This window comes from Macaca thibetana, chromosome 1, assembly GCF_024542745.1.
Source record: "Macaca thibetana thibetana isolate TM-01 chromosome 1, ASM2454274v1, whole genome shotgun sequence".
Classification (NCBI taxonomy): Eukaryota; Metazoa; Chordata; class Mammalia; order Primates; family Cercopithecidae; genus Macaca; species Macaca thibetana.
The window spans coordinates 85,934,258-85,960,320 of record NC_065578.1 but is presented as its reverse complement, the minus strand read 5'-3'; the positions used below and the strand labels follow the sequence as shown (position 1 = coordinate 85,960,320).

The following is a 26,063-nucleotide window of genomic DNA, read 5'->3' as shown; positions in this document are numbered from 1 at the left end:
ACACTGGGCTCCAAATATATTAAAGCATATAGATGTCATGAGATGGTACCAATCAATGCCAGAGTGTGGGATAAAGTAACACAGCCCTTAAAAGGGACTTTATCATGAAGGTAGAAATAGGCAGGTGAGCAGCTCCCTGACACCAAGGGGAGCTATGGGACAAAGGGGAGCCTTGGTTCCGGGACTGCAAAGTGTCCAGCAGTGGAATTTATCTTCACCACACAATCTGGTGAGGGCTTTCTCCTGGGAGAATTGGCTCTGTGTGTGTAAATTTAAAGAGCCCTTGCCCTTAAGAGAGCTGTGCTTTCTGGGAAGTCTGCAATTGAGCGTTAATAGGGAAGAAATGGCTCTCATGCCACAGAGCTCTGACTTTCTGTTTGAGGCAGCAGCGAGCCAAGCACTGTGGGCTATAGGTAGCATTGAAGAAGGGGGCGGGTTAGAAGTCAGCAAGAAGCACGTCTGGGTAACATACTTGTCATCGCGTGGTTGCCTAGGCAGTGGGCCCCTGTTGTATCAGTGAGGAAAACTCTTGACATGTAACTGAGGTAAGATTTTGAATCTTGATGAGCAACCTTATTGCCTCCAGTTAAACTATATGAATTAAAACAGCATTCCATACCCACTTCTGTAGAATGCTCTATCAGATGCCAGTGGTGACCTTCCAATTTTACCAACTAAACCTGATTCACTGGCAGTGACCGCAGAAAGTTTTTGAGGCAATTAGGTTAGGAGTATGAGCTGGGATAGAAGGCCCCTCTTTACTAGCAAATAGAAAGAAGAGGATTGACTTGTGGATGTGTCTCTGGAGATTCTAAAACATACGCAGGGGAGGGGAATCCTCCACTTGCTGATGATCTGACAGGCCAAGCCTCAGCGACATTGTGTTTCCGGGCGTCAATGTGAGTAATTTTGTGCCTATTTATACTCTCAGTTTGATGAAAACTTCAATGCAGCAGCCACATAAGATTCAATCCATGAATCAGTGCCAGCACTCTGGCCTCTTAACTCTGCTTTGGTGTTGGTGTCTCAGTGCTCTCTTGATGAGTGCTTCTTTATGAGTAGCTGTCTCCTGAGCAACCAGCGTGTTTCTATATGCGAACAGTCAATCTGAAGCCGGATCATACATCCTTCTTTGGTTCTCAGAAATCTGGGTCAGAGTTGTCATTCACAAATATCAATTGAGCAAGATCTTCTATTATACATTTTCTCATGTAAATTTTTTGAAAGAAGGGAGAGGGAGAATGTATAGAAATGGGAAAAAGGCAAGGTGGAAAAGAGGCAAGAAAAGGAGAAAGGAAGGCAGTTTAGTCCATTTTACAGAAGACATCTATATAGAAAAGCTCAACAATGGAAATACCCCAATCCAACCTTGAGGTGACTGACCCTAAATCTGAAGTATAGATGTGGCCAGCAAAAGTCCAAGCTGTAACAAATTATTGTTTTGCAAAGTACGAGTCAGTGATGAGCACTGTAGAATTAACCAGAGCCAATGAGGTAATAACCATATAGATTGTGGGGATTACTCTCCAAGCAAAGTAGATATGTGCTTTCTGTAATACTGATGTCCGAAAGAGCCAATGTTTCTTAGGGCAAATACACATAATAGCACCAAATCTGAATCATTGATTTTTTTGTAAACACAACGCTGTAAGCAAGCTATGGGCTTGCCAAAACTCAGCTTTAGGTGTGCTAGGAGTCAGGGGACACAAAATCCTGTTCTGGAACTAAGTTGGCAAGTAATTGTGATCCAAGGCAATGCATGTCATAGTTGTGTGTGTGTATGCAATTCTGCCTGCAGAATCCAGAATCTCTTCATAGAGGAATGAGTGTTTGAGTTTATTCTTGACAAATGAGGATCTTCAGGTGAAGCTGAACACAATAAACTATATAGAAAAGGCAAGCAGGTGTCAAAATGCCTGGTTGTCGGGAACTGCCTACTACAGGTCAAGCTTCAGAGAACTTTACTAGAACATGAGACTAAGCAGAAACATGTGTCCCAAACCCTGGTGCATCAGACTCTGAAAAGTTGTTTATAATGGTAGTCCATCTCTTCTCACCTCCAATTAGTTGTACATCTTGTTTCGTAAGCCTGAAGCCTCCTGTATAGCCTTCCTTACTGACAACCCCCTTAAGTTATCTTACTACTAATTCTTTATTGGTTGAGTAGTTTGAGTTATAATCAACAAACAGATGTTAATTTAAATGTATTATGGTTCATCCAAGTATTAAAATGGGTTGGTCCCTGGGGTTTTGCTATGATTACTGCAGTTCAACCCTGGTCCATCTATCTTTTTGAATAATGCTAAGCAACTTTTATAATTCAGATACTTCTTTAAATAAATTTCCCTCACTATAGATGAATCAATTCTGTGATCTCCAGTCCTGGAGATGCGACTGAGACTTAGCTAATTAATAATACCGTTACTGAGCTGAGTCGCCTGTCCTGTGTCAGGCTCCCACGTAGAGGTACAGCCCCCGGAAGCACTAAGATCAACTGTGGGCCAAGGGTGGGGGAGTATCAGAAGGGGCAGTTTGGCAAGGCTCACCACTTAAAAAGACTGTGATTACCACTTTCGTATACTGTTGTTAAGCATGGTAATGTTGAAATCTTCCACTATACATCTTGTCTGAGAGTTTTATCGGTTAGATTACTTGAATACCTGACTGGAAAAAATGAGCCGGATTCCCTAAGAATGAGGATTGTGTAGGTATAAGGACATACAAGACAATGCCCATTCACTGTGACAGCTTTCAAGGAAGATTTTCTTTGGCAATGGCAGTGATATTTACTCCAGAGGTTGACAATAGCAACTGCTCTAACATACTTATCTATAAATCCTAGTAAGCTATATTATCATCCACTAGGTGCCAGCCACGAGTGGTTAATCCTTTCAATGCTACAAGGTAGGTTTATATTATCCTCATTCTAGAGATGAGTAAGCAGGCTCAAAGTGGGAGAGGTTTAATGACTCACAAAAGGCCAGGCAAACAAGTGGGAGAGCCACTGTTCTGCCTACCTTCCAAAATCCTACTTTCCCCACTAGGGCTACATTCCCTAAATCCATAAACAGTAAACCTGCATTAAAGATACTTCAAGATTCAAGTCTACTTAAGATTATTATTCTACTGTCTCTGCAAGCATCAGAAAGGTAATAATGCTTCCAGGAGACTGAATAAAAGCAAGAGGCAACTAGTACTACAAACATTTCCAAAGTAACACAAAATATATGATAATGAGAGAAGAACAGTAAATATCATAATTTAAGAAAAATTTAAGACGTCTTTTAATTTTGCAGGATCTTTTAATCTCCCTCTTACCCTTTATTTTTAAACCAAAGACTCCAAGAACATTCTAGTTGGAAGCCCTCCAAAAGAAACCGTATTCTCTCATATACTGCTGATAAAAGTATAAATTGCTTAAAGTTTTCTAGGGGGCAACATGGCAGTAACAAAAGCTTTTAAAAACTGGCATACCCTCTTCACTAGCAATTCCACTTCAAAGTATTTATCTTCAGAAAATATGAACACATACGAGATTTATCAAGACAATGTTCTTTAAAGCACTTTATTAATGAAAGTTGAAAACCTAAAAATTCAACAGTAGTTTAATAAAATGTGGCACATACGATGGAATATCATGCAGCCATTAAGAGATGTAGAAATATACTTGATACAGCAAGACAGTCATGGTATTGTTGAGTGAAAAAAAGTTACAAAACAGTATGTACACTTTGATCCCATTAAAATCTATAAATGCACAGAAAAGTCTGGAAGGCCATATACTTAAATAACAGTGGTTCTCCCTGGATGATGGAATTTTCAGTGATTTTTCTTTCTCACCAAATCTTTCTTCTTTTTGCCAACATGGCTATGACTTGTATTATAAAAAAGCATTAACAATTCTTTAAAAAGTGTCCTTTGAAGTAAGAACGAGAGCAGAACTTAGCAATCTAAGAGGCACAGGGATGTACACGTGGTTTCTGATACTGTTTTAACAGTTTGTTAAGGTGTTTTGATGTTAGTCACCAATTAAAAGGCACTGTGTTAAGTGAAAACGTGGACGGTGGTAGTGCTTAGATTAAGCAATCCATTCCTAGAAACCTTCCACAGCAAACAAGTACTGGCATTCTAAGCAATACTTCCCACTGTGTATATCCTTATACCTTCATACCCACTTGTAATATAGCCCAGAAGTTTCCCCTACATGGACAGGACAATGTTGTTGGTAACGGTTACAGAAGGCAGAGCGGATTTTTCAAGTGATGTCAGAGAATAGGCCTAAAGGTGAAATGCATGTTCTCTTAGTTCTATTGCAGTGGTTCTCAAGCTTTAGAGTGCAACAGTATTACTCAAATAGGTTTTACAACAGATTGCTGGGCTCCACTCTCAGAGTTTGATTCAGTAGGTCTCTGAAAAGGCTTAAAAATTTGCATTTTTCTTTCATTCAACAAATATTTATTGAGTTCATACTATGTCCTAGGTCTTGTGCTAAGAGTTGGGAATGTAACTGGCATAAAAAGAATTATAGTTTTTATCTCAGGGAACCTACATTCCAGAGTGATAGATATACACTAAAAAATAAATTATAAAAATAACTATAATTACAATGACTACTGCTAGAACACAATTAAGATTAGAAGACTCAGTTTTTGTCTTAAAATATTTAAAAAGCTGTCACATGGAAGACTAATTCTATGAGCCCTTGAAAACAAAAAAGTACAAATGAAGGTAGAAAGTTCTTGAAAATAATAATTAGCATTTTAAACAAGTCTCCAGGAGATGCCAATAGTGCCGGTCCGGGGTCTCGCACTTTGCGAATCACTGCTCTATTGAGTAGACTTTTTTTCTTTTTAGTTTTTCCTTGAGACAGAGTCTTACTCTATCACCCAGGTTGGAGTACAGTGGCACAATCTTGGCTCACTGCAGCCTCTGCCTCTGGGGTTCGAATGATTCTCCTGCTTCAGCCTCCCGAGTAGCTGGAATTACAGGTGCATGCCACCACGCCTGGCTAATTTTTGTATTTTTAGTAGAGACAGGGTTTCCCCAGGTTGGCCAGGCTGGTCTCGAACTCCTGACCTCAGGTGATCCACTCGCCTCAGCCTCCAAAGTGCTGGGATTACAGGCATGAACCACTGCACCCAGCCCTGAGTAGACTTTCTAATGAGCATAATATGGGAGAAAAGGCATGGGTGGTTGTGGAACTCCCTCTCCAGCATTTGAGACTCACATGAGGTAAAAGCCACTTCATCTTATCCAGAGGTCCTGAGGTAAAGTTGGCTATAGGCTAAGCTATGAAGCTATCTCTCCATTACGGCACCTCATCGAGGCTTAAAGTGCTATATAGTAGGGCAATATTTCAAAATTTCAGGTGTTTGGGATATAGGGAAGGAATTTTTCCGGAATTCTGTCAGCATGGAGGTGAGTGGGGCCTCTGTCGGTAAACAAGTCTGTGGGTTTTTGCCTTGCCCTCCATTGTCTTCTCTACTCCACAATTTACCACAGAAATGTTTTCCCAACACTAGCTTCCCAGTCTCACTTTGTTCTTTGTTCAGGGGGAGGATACCAAGAGACTACGAAGATGGCTCTACCCCACTGGTGATCCTGGCCTCAGGATTTATTTCCCATGTGACGCAGAGTGAGGAGGCACATTCCCATTTTTGAGACCCGATTTCTTGTAACATGAACTTTTCTGATTAGCACCATAAAAAGTTTTAACACCATGACCTTTTAGGTTAGATTACTTTGAGGAAAAAGGTAGACACAATCCAATCTTTTTTTTCCATTTGTAGAAGAGCCTACAATTATTTTAGTTTTTCATTCATATGTGCATGCTTTACATGTCACTATACTTTTAGACTAAGCTCAGTGGCATAGAACTTAAACAATTCTGAATTGCACCATGAATTAATAGGCTTTCCAAGCTTTTTCTTCCACGCCTAAGAAACTTCACAGGCCTTTACTTGAGTAAAAACTAAACTTGACGTTAAGCCAAAACCAAAATAAAACCCAAACAACCAAACCCCATTAAAATAAAAAGCAATAAACCTAAGAACAAGCACACATATTGTGGTAGTTCTGTGGTAGACAAATGTACCAGAAGCCTTTGAAGCTTAACATTATTGAGGGCTTCTGTACATTACTGGGTAATTAAAATCAACTTTCACTTGATGGAAAGCTGAAAGTTCTGAAAAATGATTTATACTGACTGTGGGAAGGTTAAACTTGGGGTCTGATTTAAAGAGGGTGGAGGATAGGACTGAGAGAGAGTAAACAGAGCCCAGATGTAAAAGAGGTATCTCCGGTACACAGCAATGTGCAAGACCTATAGACTTGGTAGGTCAGAGTGCCACAGCGGCTAAGAAGGGAAAACTGGTATTTACAGGATGTGTTTACTATGTGCCAAGACTTTCCCTAAAAAGCACCTGAAATACAAGATAACATTTGCTATTTAATCTTCACAACCACTCTAGGGTGTCATAATTATTGTCCTCATTTTACTGGTAAGGAAAAGGCAGTTACACATCTGAGTTGAAGCTTAAAAAGCACAGTATGTGAGGAAGACTGGATTTGAACCCAGGACCATTTCACTCCATTACCGATATTCTTTCCCCTGTATTACTATATTTCCCATAAACCTAATTTACAGTTGCTGTTTAAGTCAACCTGAAGTTTTGGTATGATCTTTCAAAGCCTAAATCTGGACTTATAGAACATAATAGATGGTACTCTAGGCTGCAGAACTTCCTTTCTCAAGGGAGAGAAAATTTCATTTACTTGGTTTTATAGAAAACTGACCAGCTTGAGCAGCTTTTGAGGGTTTAAGAATATGGCAATTCAGAGTGAGTCAAAACATCTTGTACAACTATAACACTGCTGCAGAAGAATTTGTCTCATGACACAGAAATAAAAGGGTAACAACTACTTTTAAAGTTGAGACTGTGAGTTAAATTGTCAACATGTTTACCAAGCTCTTATTAGGAGCTCTTAACACAAAATTTTAAAATGGTGTTTAAGTGTTCATTTTTTTTAAAGTACCAAAAAGTATCATTTTAATAGCTTAACATTCCCTCAATAAACGAACTATACTTCTGTACTTCATGCTTAAGTTAGAGTAAATTACTTTAGTTGACAGAATGTGCTATGCTGTCTTGGTTACACATCTCTTTATCTGGACCAGTTCTTCCCCAAACCATCTCCCACTCCCAAAATTGGAGTTATGTGACTCCCAAATACAGTACCCTGTATCTTCCCCATCACAACACTAATCCTATTATAGGACAATTGCTTGTTTAAGTTTCTGTATCCTTTAATGGTCTTTAAGCTCTGCGGGGGCAAGAATTGTGTGCATATTGTTCAGGATAATATCCCCAGTTGACCAGCACAGTATCTGGCCCTCAACAAATGTTTGTTGAATGAATGAATGAGAACAGAAATCTTACCATGGGAAAAGTCTGCCAATTTGCTGATTTATAGCAATGGCCCAAACAGCAATTTTCTAGCTTCCAATGTGTCACTAATAATTTCATTAGTATGTGTTTCATAACCAGAGATCCTCATCAAGATAGCCTGTGTTCATTAATAAGTTTTCAATGTTTTAATAGTAAGCTCGGAGTGACCCAAAATTTATTTTGTTCGTATACAATTTATAATGTAGTTGCATCATTCCATATTTTTATACAAATTTGTTGTTCAATAAGAACAAATTCTCTTTACCACAGTATGTTATTAATGGATCCAATCCCGATTATGCATTAAATTGTGCCAATTGAATAATCTTAAAAACTTTATGTTTAATGAAGTAAATTTGTCCTAGACTTTCTAGAACCTTAACAACAAATTTATCTGAGAAATATGGTATTGCTTTTCAAGAACTAGTTGTTCTTAAATTTAAAAGAAACCATTCTGTAGTGTTTAAAAAACCAAACAACTCTCAAAATAACCCATCAAAACATAGTATTGATTATTTGATTTCTGCTGGAAAACCAGGTAAACATAGTATAACTGCGTTTTTGTCTATGAAAGTATTCAGAAAATTCTACTTTTCACAAAAGAGGTTTATATCCTACAGCTCTTTTTAAGACCGAAAGTTTAAAATAAATTCTAATTTTATTCTTTGGCTATTAATTATACCTAATAAATGAGTCACTGATATCAATTCACAATAGATTTATTTTACATAAAAGAAAAAGCTTGCTGTTAATGAAAAATCCAGTAGAAAACAGTTCTGCTTTAAGTTGAGGCTCAAAAGTAGAAGCTGCTTATTAGTGAAACCTCAATAAAAAGAGAATTTTGTAAGAAAACATTCTTGGCATGAAAGCTCTAACATGAATTCTGTAATGAAATATTTACCATGCAACTTTATCGGCAGAAAGGCCGGTTTCTGATGGCTGCTATTTTCAGTCTCTTAACACATTAACATGGAAGATACTTAACCTGCTTTATTTAGAGTTAATTGTATATAAATACAATGTCATGATGGGTAACCTTTCCATAGTCCACCTATTTAATTGAGCAGTTCTAAGTAGGTAATTGGCACCTTGCCCTTCTGGTTTCCCCTTTCCCCCATCAGCCAGTCTGAATCCATTCCAACAACACTGAACACAGTGATCACCTGCAAAATAAAATACTTCCAGTCATTAACTACATTAAAAAATAAACATGTAGAAAAACAATCAGATTTGTATTTAATCTGTTTAAATTATTCACCAAAAGGACTTTAAACATTATCATCAATTGTGCTGAAAAACAAAGGATTTACTTGTTGTTACTATTTTTTTTGAGGCAGGGTCTCATTCTGTTGCCCAGGCTGTAGTGCAGTAGCATGATCATGGCTCACTGCAGCCTTGACCTCCCGTGTTCAAACGATCCTCCCACCTTAGCCTCCTGAGTAGCTGGGACTACAGGCGCACACCACCATGCCCAGCTAATTTTTCATATTTTTTATAGAGATGAGGTGTCGCTATGTTGCCCAGGCTGGTCTCGAACTCCTGGCCTCAAGTGATCACCCTGCCTTGGCCTTCCAAAAGTGCTGAGATTACAGGTGTAAGCCACCATGTCTGGCCTAGATAAAGGATTTTATTGGAGGGAGTTTTATACATCTTCAAGTTATTTGGCAGTTAAAAGTTTTAAATATTTCTATGATATTCTATTACATTAAAGAATATTAATTAAAATTTTATGTTAATATAACTATCTGTAATCTATGAAACTGTTTCCAAATAACTAATGAGGAATTTGCATTTTGTTATAATATTAGAAGGTATGTCAATTCCTGATATATTTTCCTTCTCATACCCACAATACTCACCTCATCTGCCAGAAGTGATAATTCAGTACTGTTTGCTGCATCATAATCATAGAGAACCCTGGCCTTTCTGCTGCCACTACACTCCTTAAGGTCACTGAGGTTGGAAGGAGAGGTGATTACTAGGCCACTTGTTGAAGCCATGGCGGAAGAACCAATCGCATTTGGTAAAACTGATGGTACAGGTGCCACAGAAGTCTGATTGTTGTTACTAAGATAATTGGATGGAAAACTGTTGAAAAGAAAACAGTGAATTATCTATTTCCAAGTGACTAAAGTTCCTTAATACCACCACTTGGTGGCGCTGTTTACTTTCTACCAAACTTCACATTGGAAAAGATTTACAGATACTACTACAATGACAGAGTGTATCTTCCTTTTCCCTCTTGGGCCAATTATACTAGAGACAACTCAGGTGGTATTCAAATATAAATCCTTGAAAGTTTGTTTCAAAACTGTCCTTGTAATATTAACTTAAAATTAATGGCTGTATTTTTTTTCCCCAGGAAAAATAGATGGTTTATTATGGTTTATTTTGAAAGCACTGCCCAAAAGCTTCCATTAGAATGTTTTAATTTTTTCTTTATGAATTATTAAATAAAAATATTGATGAAAAACTACTTAAATATTAGATACTACAAGTATGAGGCTTTTTCAACTTAATTCTTTGAGAAATATTTGAATAACTAAACCCTTTTTTCATAAACTGGTCCATTCATATTTTCCTATTCAAATAAAATATTTATTGTCATTTATATGTAAATATTATTTATTTGTATCTACATGTTCAGCATGACTATGAGAAGCAGAAGACATAACGATGAAATGATACTATTCCCTTAAGGACATACACACAGTGAGAAGGTAGACATTCAAATAATATGACTGCTAATTATCTCAATGAAATCGAAGACTCAATGGTAGAATAGGACACATTTTACAAGTTCATTTCTATTTTTTAGAAAAATTTTCTATTAGAAATCAGTGATTTTTGTGATTAATGTGCTCATAAATAATTTGAAGATAATTAGAATTTTCAGTTTATTTTAAAGCTAGTTTCCCCAATAATACTAAATAGAAAACAGTAGAAAATAGCTGGTCTGACATCATTCTAATTCAACCATTTCTAAGCTAAAAAATTATCTATGAAAATTCGTTGTTAAGTTTTAATCAATTCATTAAACTAGAAAAGTCCCCTTTTTCTCTTCATGACCACTATACCATCTGGAAATCATTTCAGGCATCAGTAAAATTCCCTGTATCCTTAACCTCTTCTCTAAACCTTCCCTTCATCCTCCTGTGCTAGTGTTTATCTCCCATACTCCTCTTTTATCACTGAACCTAGAGGTCAATGGAGGAGTCTTATGTTCTTCATCACTGTTATTTAGACTCTTTTCTGTAAACAATTCTGGCCAATCCTTCAACTTCATGTTATACTACATTATCTTTCCCTCCCACAGTATCATATTTTATCATATTATCGTATTTTATCATATTATCTTTCCTTCCCACATTATATTTTCTCCATCTATTGTATCATTCCCATCACTTAAAGAGATACCCAGTATCTCTTGTTGTAATCACCTAAAGATGCCTCATTCCCCTACTTTCATTTCTAGAAGATTTTAGCACCTGGCTCACTTGACATTGTATCTTAATTCTTGGTGACTTTAGTATCCATATGGACAGTTCTTCCAACACTTTAGCCTCTTAGATCCTCGAACTCTTCTATTGACTTTATACCTGATCCTAGTTCAGCCACCCATTCCCACAGTCACATCTAGATCTTACCAATTCCAGTAACCACAACCCTTCCAATAATAATAGTTTCTACTATCCCATTCTTTGACCATCGCCTTTTTCTTTCAAGTGCTCTCACATCAACAAGCCTACCAGGGTCTATGAGCCTACCAACACCTTCATGTCCATATTATAATAACCCCTTACATATGCTCTCATTTCTTATGCCTCTCACTTCATTGTACTCATTTGGTAAAAACCTATTTACCTGCTCGGTATCCATGCGTCTACTTTAACAGGAGAAACACAGAAAAGCTTTGTTTTACATTCAATTTATGATTAGGAACCTCAAGTGCGTCCACATGCCACCAGGCAATGATACATTTCTCTAGTCCATTCACTTTCACTTTCCATTCCCCTGATGACTATTTCATACCCTCTTGCCCATCCTCAAAATTTCACCAGTTCTCCCCATAACCATTACACTCAGCTGATGAGTTTGCTTCCTTTTTTTCCCCAGACGGAGTCTCGCTCTGTTGCCCAGGCTGGAGTGCAGTGGCACAATCTCGGCTCACTGCAACCTCTGTCTCCCAGGTTCAAGCGATTCTCCTGCCTCAGCCTCCTGAGTAGCTGGGATTACAGGCACCCACCACCACGCCCAGCTAATTTTTGTATCTTTAGTAGAGACGGGGTTTTACCATGTTGGTCAGGCTGGTCTTGAACCCCTGACCTCATGATCCCCCTGCCTTGGTCACCCAAAGTGTTGGGATTACAGGCGTGAGCCACAAAAGAACAATCAGGAACTCTTTTTTTTTGATACAGGAGTTCACTCCTTTTGCCCAGGTGTAGCGCGGTGGTGCAATCTCGGCTCACTGCAACCTCTGCCTCCCGGGCTTAAGCAAAGAATTCTCTTGCCTCAGCTTCTTGAGTAGCTGGGACTACAGGCATGCACCTCCACACCGAGTTAATTTTTGTATTTTTTGTAGAGACAGGGTTTTGCCATATTGCCCAGGCTGATCTCAAACTCCTGAGCTCAAGAGATCCGCCCACCTTGACCTCCCAAAAGAGATCCGCCCACCTTGACCTCCCAAAGTGCTGGGATTACAGGCATGAGCCACTGTGCCCGGCCAGGAAACTCTTTAATGAGCTGTCTATGCTCCTGATGTTAATTCCTCCACATGTGCACAAAATCTCATTCCTTTTTGCCTATCTAGGATATCACTCTACCAATTCTTCCCTTTCCCCTCCCACATTATCATATTTTCTCCATCTACTGTATCATTCCCATCAGCTTACAAACATGTCCTTATTTCTCCTATCTTAAAAAACAAGCAAAAAATTGCTAGACACCCCTTTCTCCTCTGGCTACTGCCTCATTCCTCTGTTCCTCTTTACACCAAAACTTCTTGAAAGATCTGCCTAAACTTACAGTCACAATTCCTCTCCTCCCAGTCTCTTACATTACAAACATTACTTTGTGCCTACTGTTTCACCAAAACCACTCGTCAAGGTTAGCAATGACGTTAATGTTCCTAAATCCAATGGTCAATTCCCAGTCCTCCTCTCACTTGACCTATGCAGTGACCGTTCTCTCCCACTTTCACACATGTTGTTCACTTGACTTCCAGGCCATACTCTTAGTTTCCATTTTACCTCACTGCCTCACTCCTTATCATCCTCCTTGCCTTGTTCCTCAACTCTCCATGCTAGAGTACTTCAGGGCTCAGTCCCTGATCCTCCTCTTTTCTCTATACTTACTTCTTCGAGGGTTTATCTAGTCTCACAGATTTAAATATCTTTGATATGCTGACAACTCTCTAATTTTTCTAATTCACCCCGCCCCCAATCCAAGTCCGACCTGCATATCCTAAAATTGGATACCTCCACTTAAATGTTTAACATACATCTCAAACTTAACATATTTAAAACTGGGCTTCTAATGTAACTGACATACTTCCCACACCTCCATCCCTGAAATCTTTGCCTCCTCTGGCATTCCCCATTTTAACTAACCACAACTCCCTATTCCTTCAGGTCAAAAACTTGCAGACGGGCGCGGTGGCTCATGCCTATAATCCCAGCACTTTGGGAGGTTGAGGCGGGTGGATTGCCTGAGGCCAGGAGTTCAAGACCAGCCTGGCTAACATGGTGAAACCCCTTTTCTACTAAAAATGCAAAAAATTAGCTGGGTATGGTGGCCACACCTGTAATCATAGCTACTTGGGAGGCTGAGTTAGGGGAATCCCTTGAACCCAGGAGGCAGAGGTTGCAGTGAGCCGATATTGCGCCACTGCACTCCAGATTGGGCTGGAAGAGTGAAACTCCATCTTAAAAACAAAATGAAACAAAACAAAACCTTGCAATAATTCTTGACATCTTTGTGCTCAATATACATACATACAGTCTGTCAAGCAAATGCTTCTGACTTTAAAATACACCCATAGTCACACCTGTAATCCCAGCACATTGGGAGACTGAGGCGGGTGGATCACGAGGTCAGGAGATCGAGACCATCCTGGCTAACACGGTGAAACCCTGTCTCTACCAAAAATACAAAAAATTAGCCGGGTGTGGTGGCGGGTGCCTGTAGTCCCAGGTACTTGGGAGGCTGAGGCAGGAGAATGGTGTGAACCCAGGAGGAGGAGCTTGTAGTGAGCAGAGATTGTGCCATTGCACTCGAGTCTGGGCAACACAGTGAGACTCCGTCTCAAAAAAAAGAAAAAAAAAAAAAAAAAACCACCCACAGGACCTGACCACTTCCATCCTATCTACCACAATTACCCCGATCCAAGCCACTGCCAACTTCTGACTGAATTACTCACTACATTATTGCAGTAAGTTTGAAACAGATCTGTCAGCTTCCACCCAACACCTATCGTCAATGTGGCAGCCAGAATGATTCTGTTAAAGCCTAAAATTATGTCACTCCTCAGCTCAAAATTTCCAAAGGCTCCTCATCTCTGAGTAAAGACCAAAGTCAAAGCCCTATATGTTTTGGCTCCACATTTCCTCTATTCGTCTCTAGCCAAGCCCTCCTTGCCGTTCCTTGACCATACCAGCTATGTCACGCTCTCAGGGTTTTTGTATTCGCTGCACCCTCTTCCTGGAGCATCTCTCAGATGCCTGCATGCGTGCTTTCTCACATCTTTCTCTACTCAGACCAAAGTAGCTTCCTGCTATGTTTTTCGGTACACCAAATACCTTCTAATATACTATATAATTTATATACATATTGCTTTTCTGCTCCCTTCTGCCTCCATATAGAATGTAGATTCCAGGAAGGCAGGAATTTTGGTTATTTTATTTATATACTATATCCTCCACATCTGGAACAGTGCATTTTAAAAATGAAAAGCAAATGTTTCTCTGATGGATAAAGGGTTTTAATGATAAGAAGAAATAGTTTTAAATATAGCTTTTCCTCTCTAAAATTAACCACCTCTCCTAGTATCCCTTCCTCAGTGAACTCAGTTCTTCAGCAGAGATTAAATACATACATTTCTGAAGGTAAGAAAAAGCTCTACTTATATGAATATGTATATACACATAGCTTTTTTAGTTCTCTAACCATATTTTACTTTCAAATCTACTAGTATGATTTTAGCCTTTGATTAGCCACTGCAGTCTACCTATGTCAATTTTGCAGAGTTAAGATTTAAAAAATGAACTGAAAGGCCACTTTTGCCTTCTAAGAACTTTTATTGATACATTAAAAAATCATACCAATTACTCATTCTACAAAAATGTCAATTAAGCCACTGGAGCGTGATATGTAAAAGCCTTCCAATTGTTAAAAAAATTGCTAATCGGCCGGGCGCGGTGGCTCAAGCCTGTAATCCCAGCACTTTGGGAGGCCGAGACGGGCGGATCACGAGGTCAGAAGATCGAGACCATCCTGGCTAACCCGGTGAAACCCCGTCTCTACTAAAAAATACAAAAAACTAGCCGGGCAAGGTGGCGGGCGCCTGTAGTCCCAGCTACTCGGGAGGCTGAGGCAGGAGAATGGCGTAAACCCGGGAGGCGGAGCTTGCAGTGAGCTGAGATCGTGCCATTGCACTCCAGCCTGGGCAACAGAGCCAGACTCCGTCTCAAAAAAAAAAAAAAAAAAAAAAAAAAAATTGCTAATCTTGTGACTAGTACTTCTGCTTTCTCATCTTTAAAATATGGATAATAATAGTACCTACCTCATTTGGTGGTGAGGATTATAAAGTTAATAATATACATGAGGTGTCTGGTAGAGCACCTATGCACAACTTAGGCTCAGCCAAAGTGATTGCTGTTATTCAGTTACTTCTACTACCTGTTGGTACTGTTATTGCAACTATTAACGATACAATCTGGTTCTGTTCTTCATAAATAGCTTTTGAATGTGTTAGTGTGGAGCTGGATGATTTGTGAAGTTCTATATTTGAATATTTCCATGTATTATCTTAAAAACTTCCCCCAGTGTCATTGGTCATTAGCAATAATATAATTGAGGGTGGAGAGATAAGCTAGACTTTCTCTTCTAGAATAGTAGCACTGGTTTTACTTTGTATTGCTGGAGCTTATCTCAAAGTGCAGTAATAACGTAATAACTGGATTTTGTTTAAATGGCCGAGTCCTAAGCATAGGGTGGCTTTAAGTAGAATGCAAGTATAAGCAACCCCTATGCTGCACTTCCAGAGTTTCAGGATAAAGTGGAAAAAATTACTAAGGCTTCTTGGGCTTAAAACAGTTATAATGATGTGAAGATACAGTGGTGTTCTGCCTTGAGATATTACCACTAAAAAAACCTCAAATATACAGATATGTAAATGCTTCTGTATATCGTATTAAAATAACTAATGACTAGGCTGCAATTCATTTTTGAGGTTCAAAATTGGTTTCATGGATGTGCCCAATTTTGTTATAGGCCAAGTTTTGAAGTGTTAATGTGCAGAAACAAACACCAAAGTAACTTTATTTACCTTATCCCCTGAAACGATTTTTTGATATTCTTCCTTCAAATGCTACATATCGCTCCCCTGTTTTAATGGTTCCTCACTATATAAATTCCAAACTCCTTACAACAACTTACTTTAAAGGCCATTCATGGTATGACCTTGCTTAACTCCTCTAGATTCATCTACCATTCCATTCTTGAACACTATGCTCCAGCCTGAATGGACTACTGTCAGTTCCCTGAACTTGCCCTACTCTCTCTCTCGTGGCTTTTTTATATACATATTCTTCCTTGCTTAGAATATTCATCCCTGTCCCTTTTTTCATCTAGATTATTCCTACCAAGATAACTTCACCTGGGAAACTCTGCTAGATGTACCTCAGTCACAGTTAGATGCCTTCATAGTACCAGGCACCTTCTATTTTTCTGCCAACTACATGGCCTGACTACCAATGGCTTGCTTTGTATTTCTACCTAGGCTAAGTATTGCGAGAGCAGAGACCATGTTTGCCCTAAACATTATTTTATTTTCAGTGTCACCTTATAATGTGAGCTCCATAAAGGCAAGCATCTTTGCCTGTTTTGTTTGCTGATATTACCCCAGAATATGTAACAGTGCTTGGCACATGGCAGACAGTCAATAAATATTTGATGAATGAATGACTGAGCTATGTGTTTTACATACTATCATTTTGCTTTTAAAGTATATTATCATACTCAATCACATCGGTAGATATGAGGTCTTACGAAATATTCTAAAACTTTTCTCTTTTTCAATATAGTAAACAAATAAGTAATGAGTAAGTATAAATTAGTTTATCTTTAAGGGTAACTGTCAATTGAATTATATCTTCCTCAACCAATAGCAAAAAGTATTAGTAGCAGGAAAAAAGTGAACTTTGAAACACTTTTAACCTTACAGCACTGAAAAGGTATTCACTTTTTTTTTCTCATCCCTGTTAACATGCCTCTGTGCCAGAAGAGCTCAAAATATTCTGTTACCTCAGAATTCTGATAATGACTTTCCTAAAAAAAAAAAGAAACTATTTCTAAGAAAGCTAGTAAGAGCTTTTAATTCCTCTAATCTTCATCCCTACTATTAGTTCATATGCAAAAATTTGAATTTCTCCTCTTTACATGTGAAAAGTAAATTATCACCTTCCCAGTTGTTTCTGGAGGTCTAACATATACTGGTAACACTGTGCGTAGTAAGTCATCTGGGCTTCTACAAAGTCATTCAGACAGCGAAGGTGATGGGCCTGTGAAGGAAAATTATAGTCAGTTCTTATCTTTATAGTCAACTTAAATGGCAAATGCAAGGGGGAGACAGACCACAATATTGTACTGAGGTAGACTCACCAGTATCTAACATTTTACTACAAGGCTTATTAAGATTGGCCTTGGTGAACAGTACACTAGCAAACTCTGCTTAGCCAATAAACACCAACTGTATATTTAATGAGGGTGGGAGAACTAGGTGATAAGATGTAAACAAAAATTTTAAATATTTCTTCGGATATATTGGAAAGTAACAATTTAAATTTCCTTGATGAATGACTGAGAAGTTCAGTTTTTCCTCCCAAAATTGCCTTAGGACTACCAAAGTCTTGTTCCAGATGAATTTTCAATGAATGAATACTCACATGTGTACTGCTGATTCCTTCTAGCAGAAGTCTGGTAATCTCTGCTTGACGATCAAATTCACTTTGAGTTATTCTTAATTCCTGTTCAGACTTAAATAAGAATATAGTTTTAGAATCTCTTCAGAAGACTCAGTCCATCTTATACACATTTATTTTAGACAGTTAAAAAAAAATGCCCCAAACAAACCTCAAGTTATAATCTGGCAATTCCCCAATTCTGCTTTGTATCTAAAATGGTTCCCTGGTTTCTAGACCTTAGCTTTTCTGTATTACTCCACCTGGACAACTGATTCCAGTACTTGACTCAAAAGAATCTGTTACACTAAAGCTTAATAATACACTCTTAAGAGCCTAGAAAAACTACTAAGAGAAAGTCAAGACATTTTCATAAATTTTCTAGTATCAACTTTGCTAAATTTTAATATTTTACAAAATTTTAAGATGACCACTTTTACAAGTATAAAATAATATTGCTGCAAAAAATTCTCAATTATTACTATAGTTTTTACTTTGAAGTTAAAGAGTCTTCAGTCTCAAATGCAAAAGACTTTAGAGTGACGCCATAGGATTTTCACCTTGCGTTTAGTTGCCAAACACTTGTTGCTAGCACCACAGTTTTTAGGTTCATTCAAAGGATTTTTTGTCCTACATTTTAAATGTCTTCCTTTTACATTTTCTTTTCAAACTATGCATAAAAAATGCCTTAAGCAGAATACTATTAAGATACACTAGGGTTTTAAAAAGCTTTTTAAGTTATGATTGAACTTCAATCAGTGGTATGCTGTTAAATTCTTCTCCAAGAAATAAAAAAAAAGCTCTCATACCCAGATTTTCATGACATAAATACTACCACCACAGCTGATTTCCAGCTACTAAGGTGAAGTCACATACTGTGGAGCTGGGAAGAGATGTGAATAATAGTATGCCACTATTGGTTTCAACCATCTGATAAAAGAGGCTTACTGCTGTGACAAAACAGTTCACTGAAAAATCAACAAGATCTAAAAATAGCAAATAGTGGCAAAAAACATTTTCTCAAATCTTTAGTCAGAGTTGGTTGTTAATAAGTGGGAAAGAGAAATAAAACCTCACAGCTTACTCAGAATAGTTAGCTTATTTCCCACTGGGCATTATCATTGGTAACATCATCATTATAATGATATGTTTGACTACCTCTCCAGCACAAATAGCATTTTCCACCTATGCAAATGCTTTATGACATTTCCAAGACGTAATAAAAAGTAAAAAAAAAAAAAAAACAACAAGGTATGAACTTTTTTCTTTCAGGCCTCATCTCCCTCTCCTCACCCTTTGTTAGCAATAGTTAACCTAGTAAGCCAGTCTACAAGGAAGCAGCAGCAAAGTAGATAATCAGTTGCTGTAACAGCCCACTGGCAACAACCCCAGCAGGGGGGACTAAGAATTGACCTCTAGCTTGGACTTATGGCAATAAGCTTGAATTAGTAAGTCAAAAGTCGAAATTGAATTTACTTGACTAAAACCAGAACCCATGGTTTTTTGATAGCAGGGACAAAGTAAGCTTCATTTGGAAGCTAGTATGAAGTAGAAAAAAGTCCCAGAAGAAAAAAAGAAGCAATGTTCTTCCTAAGGAGAGCGTTAAGGAAAACCAATCACATCAATGTTACACATGCACTATTTACTGTTCTGCTTGAATACAAAAAGGCTTTGAGTGACAGAAGTAAATACAGCAAATCAAAAATAAATGCACTTCATAAGTAAACTAGGCTAGTCCCATATAGGTCTTTGATTGTGAAAGTATGGTTTGATTTAATGGTCTTTAGTAGAAATGGCAGAAAAATCCTACTAGTTGACATTATTTCTAGGTAAGGTGTAAGCAAAAAAACTAGGTAGCAGATTAAGGTGACCAGGAAGATTGAGACTAAAGTGGAAATAATATTTTAATGCTAAGTACACTGAATAAAAAATATCAAATGATCTCATTAAGGATGAGGGATCAGCTTTCTAGGTTTGAGTAAAATTTAATCATGAAGAAAGGCACCATGTTACAAAGCTTAGGAGGTCCTTCTGTACAATCTAGACTTTATTTAGAGAGGGTAGATGATAGGGAAAAATGCATCTCATTTCTGGAATAAGTTTTAGTGCATGTTGGGTGGCTTCAAATAGTCAAATGTCCCAAATCATCTATACTTCTGGCATATATAACTGTTCATAATTGATCTGAGAAGCTAAAAAAATTTAAATTAGGTTTAGCATAATCAATTTACTTTGGAAGAAAATTATCCACATTAGAAAGATAGATAAGAAAGGGCTGATATTCTGTCGTCTAAAAAATCTCAAGGGAAGAGACTTTCTACTGCTAAAAATAACTGCTACTAGACTACATGATAGCATAACATGGGTTAGGTAAGCTAGAAGAGTTTTTTTTAAATGTAACTGGAAGATGGGCAAGAATCTGTTGGCCCATGATATCATGATTGGGTTTTCTGTAAGCCATAAATTTTGGTAATGCTTCTGAGGCATTTGCTGTGACTATCTTGATCAGTGTTGCTTACTATTCATATGGCTTAAAATCTTAAAATACTCCAGGAATATAAAGTTTTAACATTTATACATTTTCATTTATTTATTTATTTTTTGAGACAGAGTTTTGCTCTTGTTGCCTAGGCTGGAGTGCAATGGCTGATCTCGGCTCACTGCAAACTCCACCTCCCAAGTTCAAGGGATTCTCCTGCCTCAGCCTTCCAAGTAGCTGGGACACCACGCCTGGCTAATTTTCTATTTTTAGTAGAGGTGGGGTTTCACCTTGCCGGTCAGGCTGGTCTTGAACTCCTGACCTCAGGTGATCTGCCCCCCTCGGCCTTCCAAAGTGCTGGGATTACAGGTATGAGCCGCTGCGCCCGGTCATTTATACATTTTAATTATAAAAATGTCAGAAGTGACGTGTAGAAGAAAAAAACCCCTCAAATCCATTTTGATAGGTTCCTTTAGATTTTATATATACGTATATAATATGTTTCATGAGTTTCTTCCCATGTATTGTATCAATTTATTTCCTAAACTTGCTGAGACTGCAAAATCAAGTCAGAAATTTTCTGGCATATCTTTACGCCAAAGAGGAAGACATTCTAGGTTTTTTGTTCAACCTATATTCTCTTCTGTGTTGCTCTGCCCCTTTTCATGCTAGAAGTTCAGGAAGAAATCAGAATCCAGTGTGGAACCATAACTAAATTGATGAACAGACTTCACAAAGGGGGATAAGAGCTTAAGGTAAGAATTTCATACTGGAGATCCAAGTCATAGAATCAATAGCTCTACAACCTATGCATAAAACAGACTGTATAATCAATCCTACAAAGCCAGAAAAGAAAAGTTAAAGTTTATAAAGCTATTACTTGTCAGGGGCCACAATCATCACCTGTCCTCAGCCCCCAGTGTTATCCTCATGTAGATGTCAGAGTTTGGTAGGCCCTAACATAAGAAGGAAATGAAAAATGCTTCTGAAGACTTCAAAAAGCATTTGAAACAAGTCTGCATGTACTACAGTTTCTAATTTTATCCCTTAAATTGTTGTTTAATTACTTGCTTTCCCAGCCCACAGACGATTAGAAATGGTAACACAGACAGAAGAACTGCTAGCAGCAGTCACAGACAACTTCTACAAGAAACAAGTCTGATACTGAGGGAAGAGACAACATAGTTGAAAAACAACAAATTCAATTGTTAACAGTATAATAAATGTTAATAATGACCTTAACTATAGTAAAATCAAATACTTGCTATCCTATATTTAATGCAGCAGTAAAATACATTTTTACAGATTTTTCAACTAATGTGACTGAGAAAAATTAGCTTTGGTGCTGGAGAGAACAAGCTTCAGTTACCTAAAAAATTCACTTGTGGCTGGGTGAGGTGGCTCATGCCTGTAATCCCAGCACTTTGGGAGGCCAAGGTGGGTGGATCACTTGAATTCAGGAGTTCGAGACCAGCCTGGCCAAAATGGTGAAAAAAACTGTCGCTACTAAAAATACAAAAAATTAGCCAGGCGTGGTGGCAGGCACCTGTAATCCCAGCTACTTGGGAGGCTGAGACAGGAGAATTGGTTGAACCCAGGAGGCAGAGGTTGCAGTGAGCTGTGATTGTGCCATTGCACTCCAGACTGGGCGACAAGAGCAAAACTCCATCTCAAAAAAAAAAAAAAAAAAATTCATTTGTGCGAAATATGATACATCCCATTCTCTGAAGATACAGGACATGGTGTTAACTATATTTTACATTTTTAAAATTGTCATAAAAAAATAATTAACAAGCATTTCGCCTGCCTTCTATAGTAAGGAACTGTAAGATTACCACTTAGTACAGGTATCTAAGATTTATCAGTGTGTGTGCAAACCACATCTCTGCAGCATTGTTCAACTGCTTGGTGGAGCTTCTATTAGTTAAAGAGACCTGAACATACCCATCATTTTCAGATTTTATAAGGTATAGTAACATAGACTGTGACTGGACCCATGGTGGTTGCCCAATAAATATTTACTGAATCAATGTCAACTAAATTCTTGTTTCATAGTTCTGTAGTTTAATAATTTACTTACTTTTGTCACCTCCTCTGCCCAAATCTAGCCAGCATTAAAAATTAGAGAAAAATATAGAGCATGAAAGTTGGAATTTATTTTCTACAACTTAGTATAGATAAATATAAATACTTGTTTAAATGGCATACTCTTTTTCAGAATAATATTAATAGATTAAACACAGTAGTAACTAAATCAGTACAGCTTAACATACTGTGTAAGTATGACTTTTATATGTATCATTACTATCAATTCTAAAATCTTACGCTAAATCTATAAATTAACAGTTTTCCCAAATTGAGAACACCTAATCTTTCTTAGCTCCAGTATTCTCATCTGGAAAATTAGAGATTTGGACTAAATGATTTCGAATTTCTCATTTAAGTATAAATTATAAAATTTTAGGAAATGAAGCAAAGCAAGGATTAATGGCTGCTGATACAGCCTTTTTGGAGAGAAACAATAAGCTGGAGATATAATAAATATAAAATTACCAGCTGTAAATATATTTTACTATAAGTAGGTTACATTAATAGTAAAAACAAATGATTAATGAAACAAAGTCCTGCTAATTGTTTTTAATTATGTTTTTACCTGAGACAAAAAGAAAAGCTATGCTTTATATGTTAAATTAGCAATGACTGAAATATTCTCACCCTTTTCATTTACCTATAGATAGGACAATGGAAACACATTAATGCATTCTCTTGCTATCTAAGGTAAGCCCTAATTCAGCCAGGGCTTCAGTAATTACAGTTTTTAAAAAAACAAAAACAAAAATGCATTTTATATATTCTGTACAATAATCTTTCCTATTACTTTCCTGCTTTTAGTTTAATGCTAGTGAATGAAAGCAGCCAATTAATTGCCAGTTTATTAGCTGTACTGCAGATCCGTTGATACTTCTAATGAAGTAATATATCTAGAAATAAAACACACTATATCTATACATTTTTATTGGCTAATGTGTACAACTGTTGGCTATGTTCAGATTTTACAACTTTCTATTTTACTAAAATAAAAAACTTCTAATAGTTCAAACATTTTCTCAAACTAAGCTCAACATATACATTGCATACCATAAAACAATCTGCATTCTCTATTCTTTCCCAAGGCTATCACCATTCCACCAAAACTTTTGTAAGTGAGTTAGCACTGGATGGAGAACAAGCCTGGCCGTTACAGGAGTACCTAATCTAATGGGGTCTGTCTTGGCCTGAAATGGCAGAAGAAATTAATTCTATGTTGAGTTTGGGTGAAAATAAGGTAAATCTTGAAGCTACTGAGCAGCAAAGTCAAAGTGTTTACCTTACACCTTTCTTTAAGTATATTTTGTTAATTTTCTTTGCCAAAAGTGAAAATATAAATGCCAGCTTAAATTAGCATCTTTTACTCAGTGCAAAAAGGCACTATATAAAGTTCCAGTATCACTTCAGCTAGTATTTTTTCCTCATATTTTTGTTGTTAAAGATAATGAATACATGGTTTCAATTATTTCAAAATTTTACATGCAGCTAATAGCAAGAGAAGGCACTTTATTCAAGATGTAGAAAACACAGTAGGCCAACAAACCTTCAGCCATTTTACATGCAGGAAGTTGAGCATGTAAGAGAAATTTACCATAATGTTATCTCCTTCAAGGCGAGCTGAGTTTAGTTGCTTAAGTTCATAGTAAGAGACAAAGAACACATTATACCAATGAACACAGTGAAACAAATTACTTCTGCACAATAAATAACACATTAAACAAGTAAAAGAGCCAATCAAATATTTTTTCTACTTAAAAAAACCCCACTACATTTATTGTTCTATGAAACTGCATATAGTGGTGCCTATTCATTTTTTTCCCCAATATTCAAATTTTCAAAACAAAAAAATATGTTGATGCTTGACTTTAAATGAGAATCATTTAGGGAAAATATCATTTTTAAAACTGTCAGTTACCTACAATTTTTATTAAATTTTCACTAAGAAAGTCCTTCTGCCTACCCTAAATTTTCCTATTCAAAGATCATTTCTATTTTATGAATTTATGATGCCTTCAACCACATTCTCTTTCAATCAGCCTCAGCCAGGTCTTGGCATACTCTGAAGTCTTAAAGGCATGTCAATCCTTGTATTTCTAATAAACCTTAAATTCAAACATGTGTTCTTAAAGGCTGTATGATGGTGCTCTAAATTTATTGAGTTTACAGATTAAAGATTTACACTGCTGTGGAAATGCTTAAGTTTGCTGTATGATGTTAAAGAAATATTTTCCATCAAATTTGGATGTCCCAAAATAACAGAGGCCTAAACCACTAAACACCGAAGAGCTTTGAAACCGGCTGATTTTTATCTTTAACATTACTACAACTGTAAAATAATTTTTAAGTTTAGATTAGACTAAAATTGGATTAGTAAATGTAGGTGCCTTATAATTGAAATGCATTACAGTTTTGTACCCCTTAGGTGAAATGCCTGGGACCAGAAGTGTTTCAAATTTCTGGTTTTGGATTTGCATTATACTTACTGGCTGAGCAACCCTAATGTGAAAAGCTCCAATAAGCATTTCTCTTGAGCATCATAAAGGCACTCAAAGAATTTCATATTTTAGAGCATTTCAGATTTCAGGTTTTTGGATTAGGGATACTCAACCTGTAATTATTTTTGTTCTTGCTTCTCTGGTATGTTTTATCATATAAACAATCTATTTTTCTAAACTGTGTTTTTGTTCATTGTGAAACATTAAAGTTGGCTTTCTGCTTAATTGGTATATTTCTGAGAAATGCCTTTGATGGGCCGGGCGTGGTGGCTCACGCCTGTAATCCCAGCACTTTGGGAGGCCGAGGCGGGCGGATCACAAGGTCAGGAGATCGAGACCACGGTGAAACCCCGTCTCTACTAAAAATACAAAAAATTAGCCGGGCGCGGTGGCGGGCGCCTGTAGTCCCAGCTACTCAGGAGGCTGAGGCAGGAGAATGGCGTGAACCCGGGAGGCGGAGCTTGCAGTGAGCCGAGATCACGCCACTGCACTCCAGCCTGGGCGACAGAGCGAGACTCCATCTCAAAAAAAAAAAAAAAAAAAAAAAGGAAATGACTTTGATGTTGCTTTACCATTCTTCAATATGCTAACTGATAAAACAGCAATATTAGATACAAGCAGAAATTCTTTACTGATAGGGCTAAATCATCAAAAAGTTTGATCTGTTATACCATATAGTGAACTGAGAGCAGCAGATATTTTACATCATTTATCTATGAACTCCTCAGTAGAGTACCCTGTACAAAATTAGCATCTAGTAAACATAGAACTCAAAAAAAGTCACAAGAAACTAGTAAGTAAATTATTTAAAAAGTGCCAATATGGAGAGATCCCAAACCTTACTGACAGAGTAACTAGTTACAAAATAATTAATCCATGGAAATTTATAAAGATGTGAAATCAAAGTAAGTCTAAGGTTAGATTAACCACTTCAGTTGCCAACTAGGAACCAGGAAATGTATCAAAGAAGGAAAAAAAAGCAAACCCAAACTCCTAGTGATTCTTCAAGTAAATGGAAGAGAAATACAAGGGGGAAAAAAAGGATCACCAAATACAGGCATACCTCCAGGCTTTATGTAATAATAAACTAAGAGAACTTTTTCTTCCCAAAGTATTTCAGACTTACTGCTATAAAGTTTGAAGAAAAACGAGTTGGTTATCTAGAGGAAAAATACAATTAAAATCAGGAAATTGAACTTTGTCTAGACTAAAAAAACAGTATTTGGCTAGAGTTAAATTTTGCTTTATGTAATACATAAGTTCTAGAAGAGCTGTGTATAAATAAAATTGTTGAATAAAATCATTTGTATCATCTTTTACTTTAAACATAAATTCCCATAGGAAAAAAACCTTTATCCTCAAAAATACACAGCAG

At 37.3% G+C, this 26,063-nt stretch overlaps 1 protein-coding gene and 1 long non-coding RNA gene across 8 annotated transcripts in view; one reads left to right on the top strand and one right to left on the bottom strand.

Annotated features, from left to right (window-relative positions):
• Positions 1 to 22,236, top strand: part of LOC126945625 (uncharacterized) — a 72,161-nt gene extending 49,925 nt beyond the window's left edge. For all 3 annotated transcript variants that reach the window (XR_007722520.1, XR_007722514.1, XR_007722508.1), the window contains one exon: positions 20,778 to 22,236. This is a non-coding gene — a long non-coding RNA (uncharacterized LOC126945625). The remainder of the gene's footprint in view (positions 1 to 20,777) is intronic.
• The window catches only part of SH3GLB1 (SH3 domain containing GRB2 like, endophilin B1), a 44,815-nt gene continuing 22,303 nt past the window's right edge, over positions 3,552 to 26,063 (bottom strand). The window contains exons 6-11 of one of the 5 annotated variants that reach the window (XM_050774015.1): positions 23,737 to 23,823; positions 22,186 to 22,209; positions 17,612 to 17,701; positions 17,127 to 17,227; positions 9,308 to 9,536; positions 3,552 to 8,611 (exon numbers count right to left, since the gene is read on the bottom strand). In XM_050774015.1, the coding sequence (XP_050629972.1) occupies positions 8,504 to 8,611; positions 9,308 to 9,536; positions 17,127 to 17,227; positions 17,612 to 17,701; positions 22,186 to 22,209; positions 23,737 to 23,823 (639 nt within the window). In that variant the 3' untranslated portion in view covers positions 3,552 to 8,503. The remainder of the gene's footprint in view (positions 8,612 to 9,307; positions 9,537 to 17,126; positions 17,228 to 17,611; positions 17,702 to 22,185; positions 22,210 to 23,736; positions 23,824 to 26,063) is intronic. The other 4 variants (XM_050774155.1, XM_050774094.1, XM_050774245.1 and 1 more) reach the window with 4 other exon arrangements.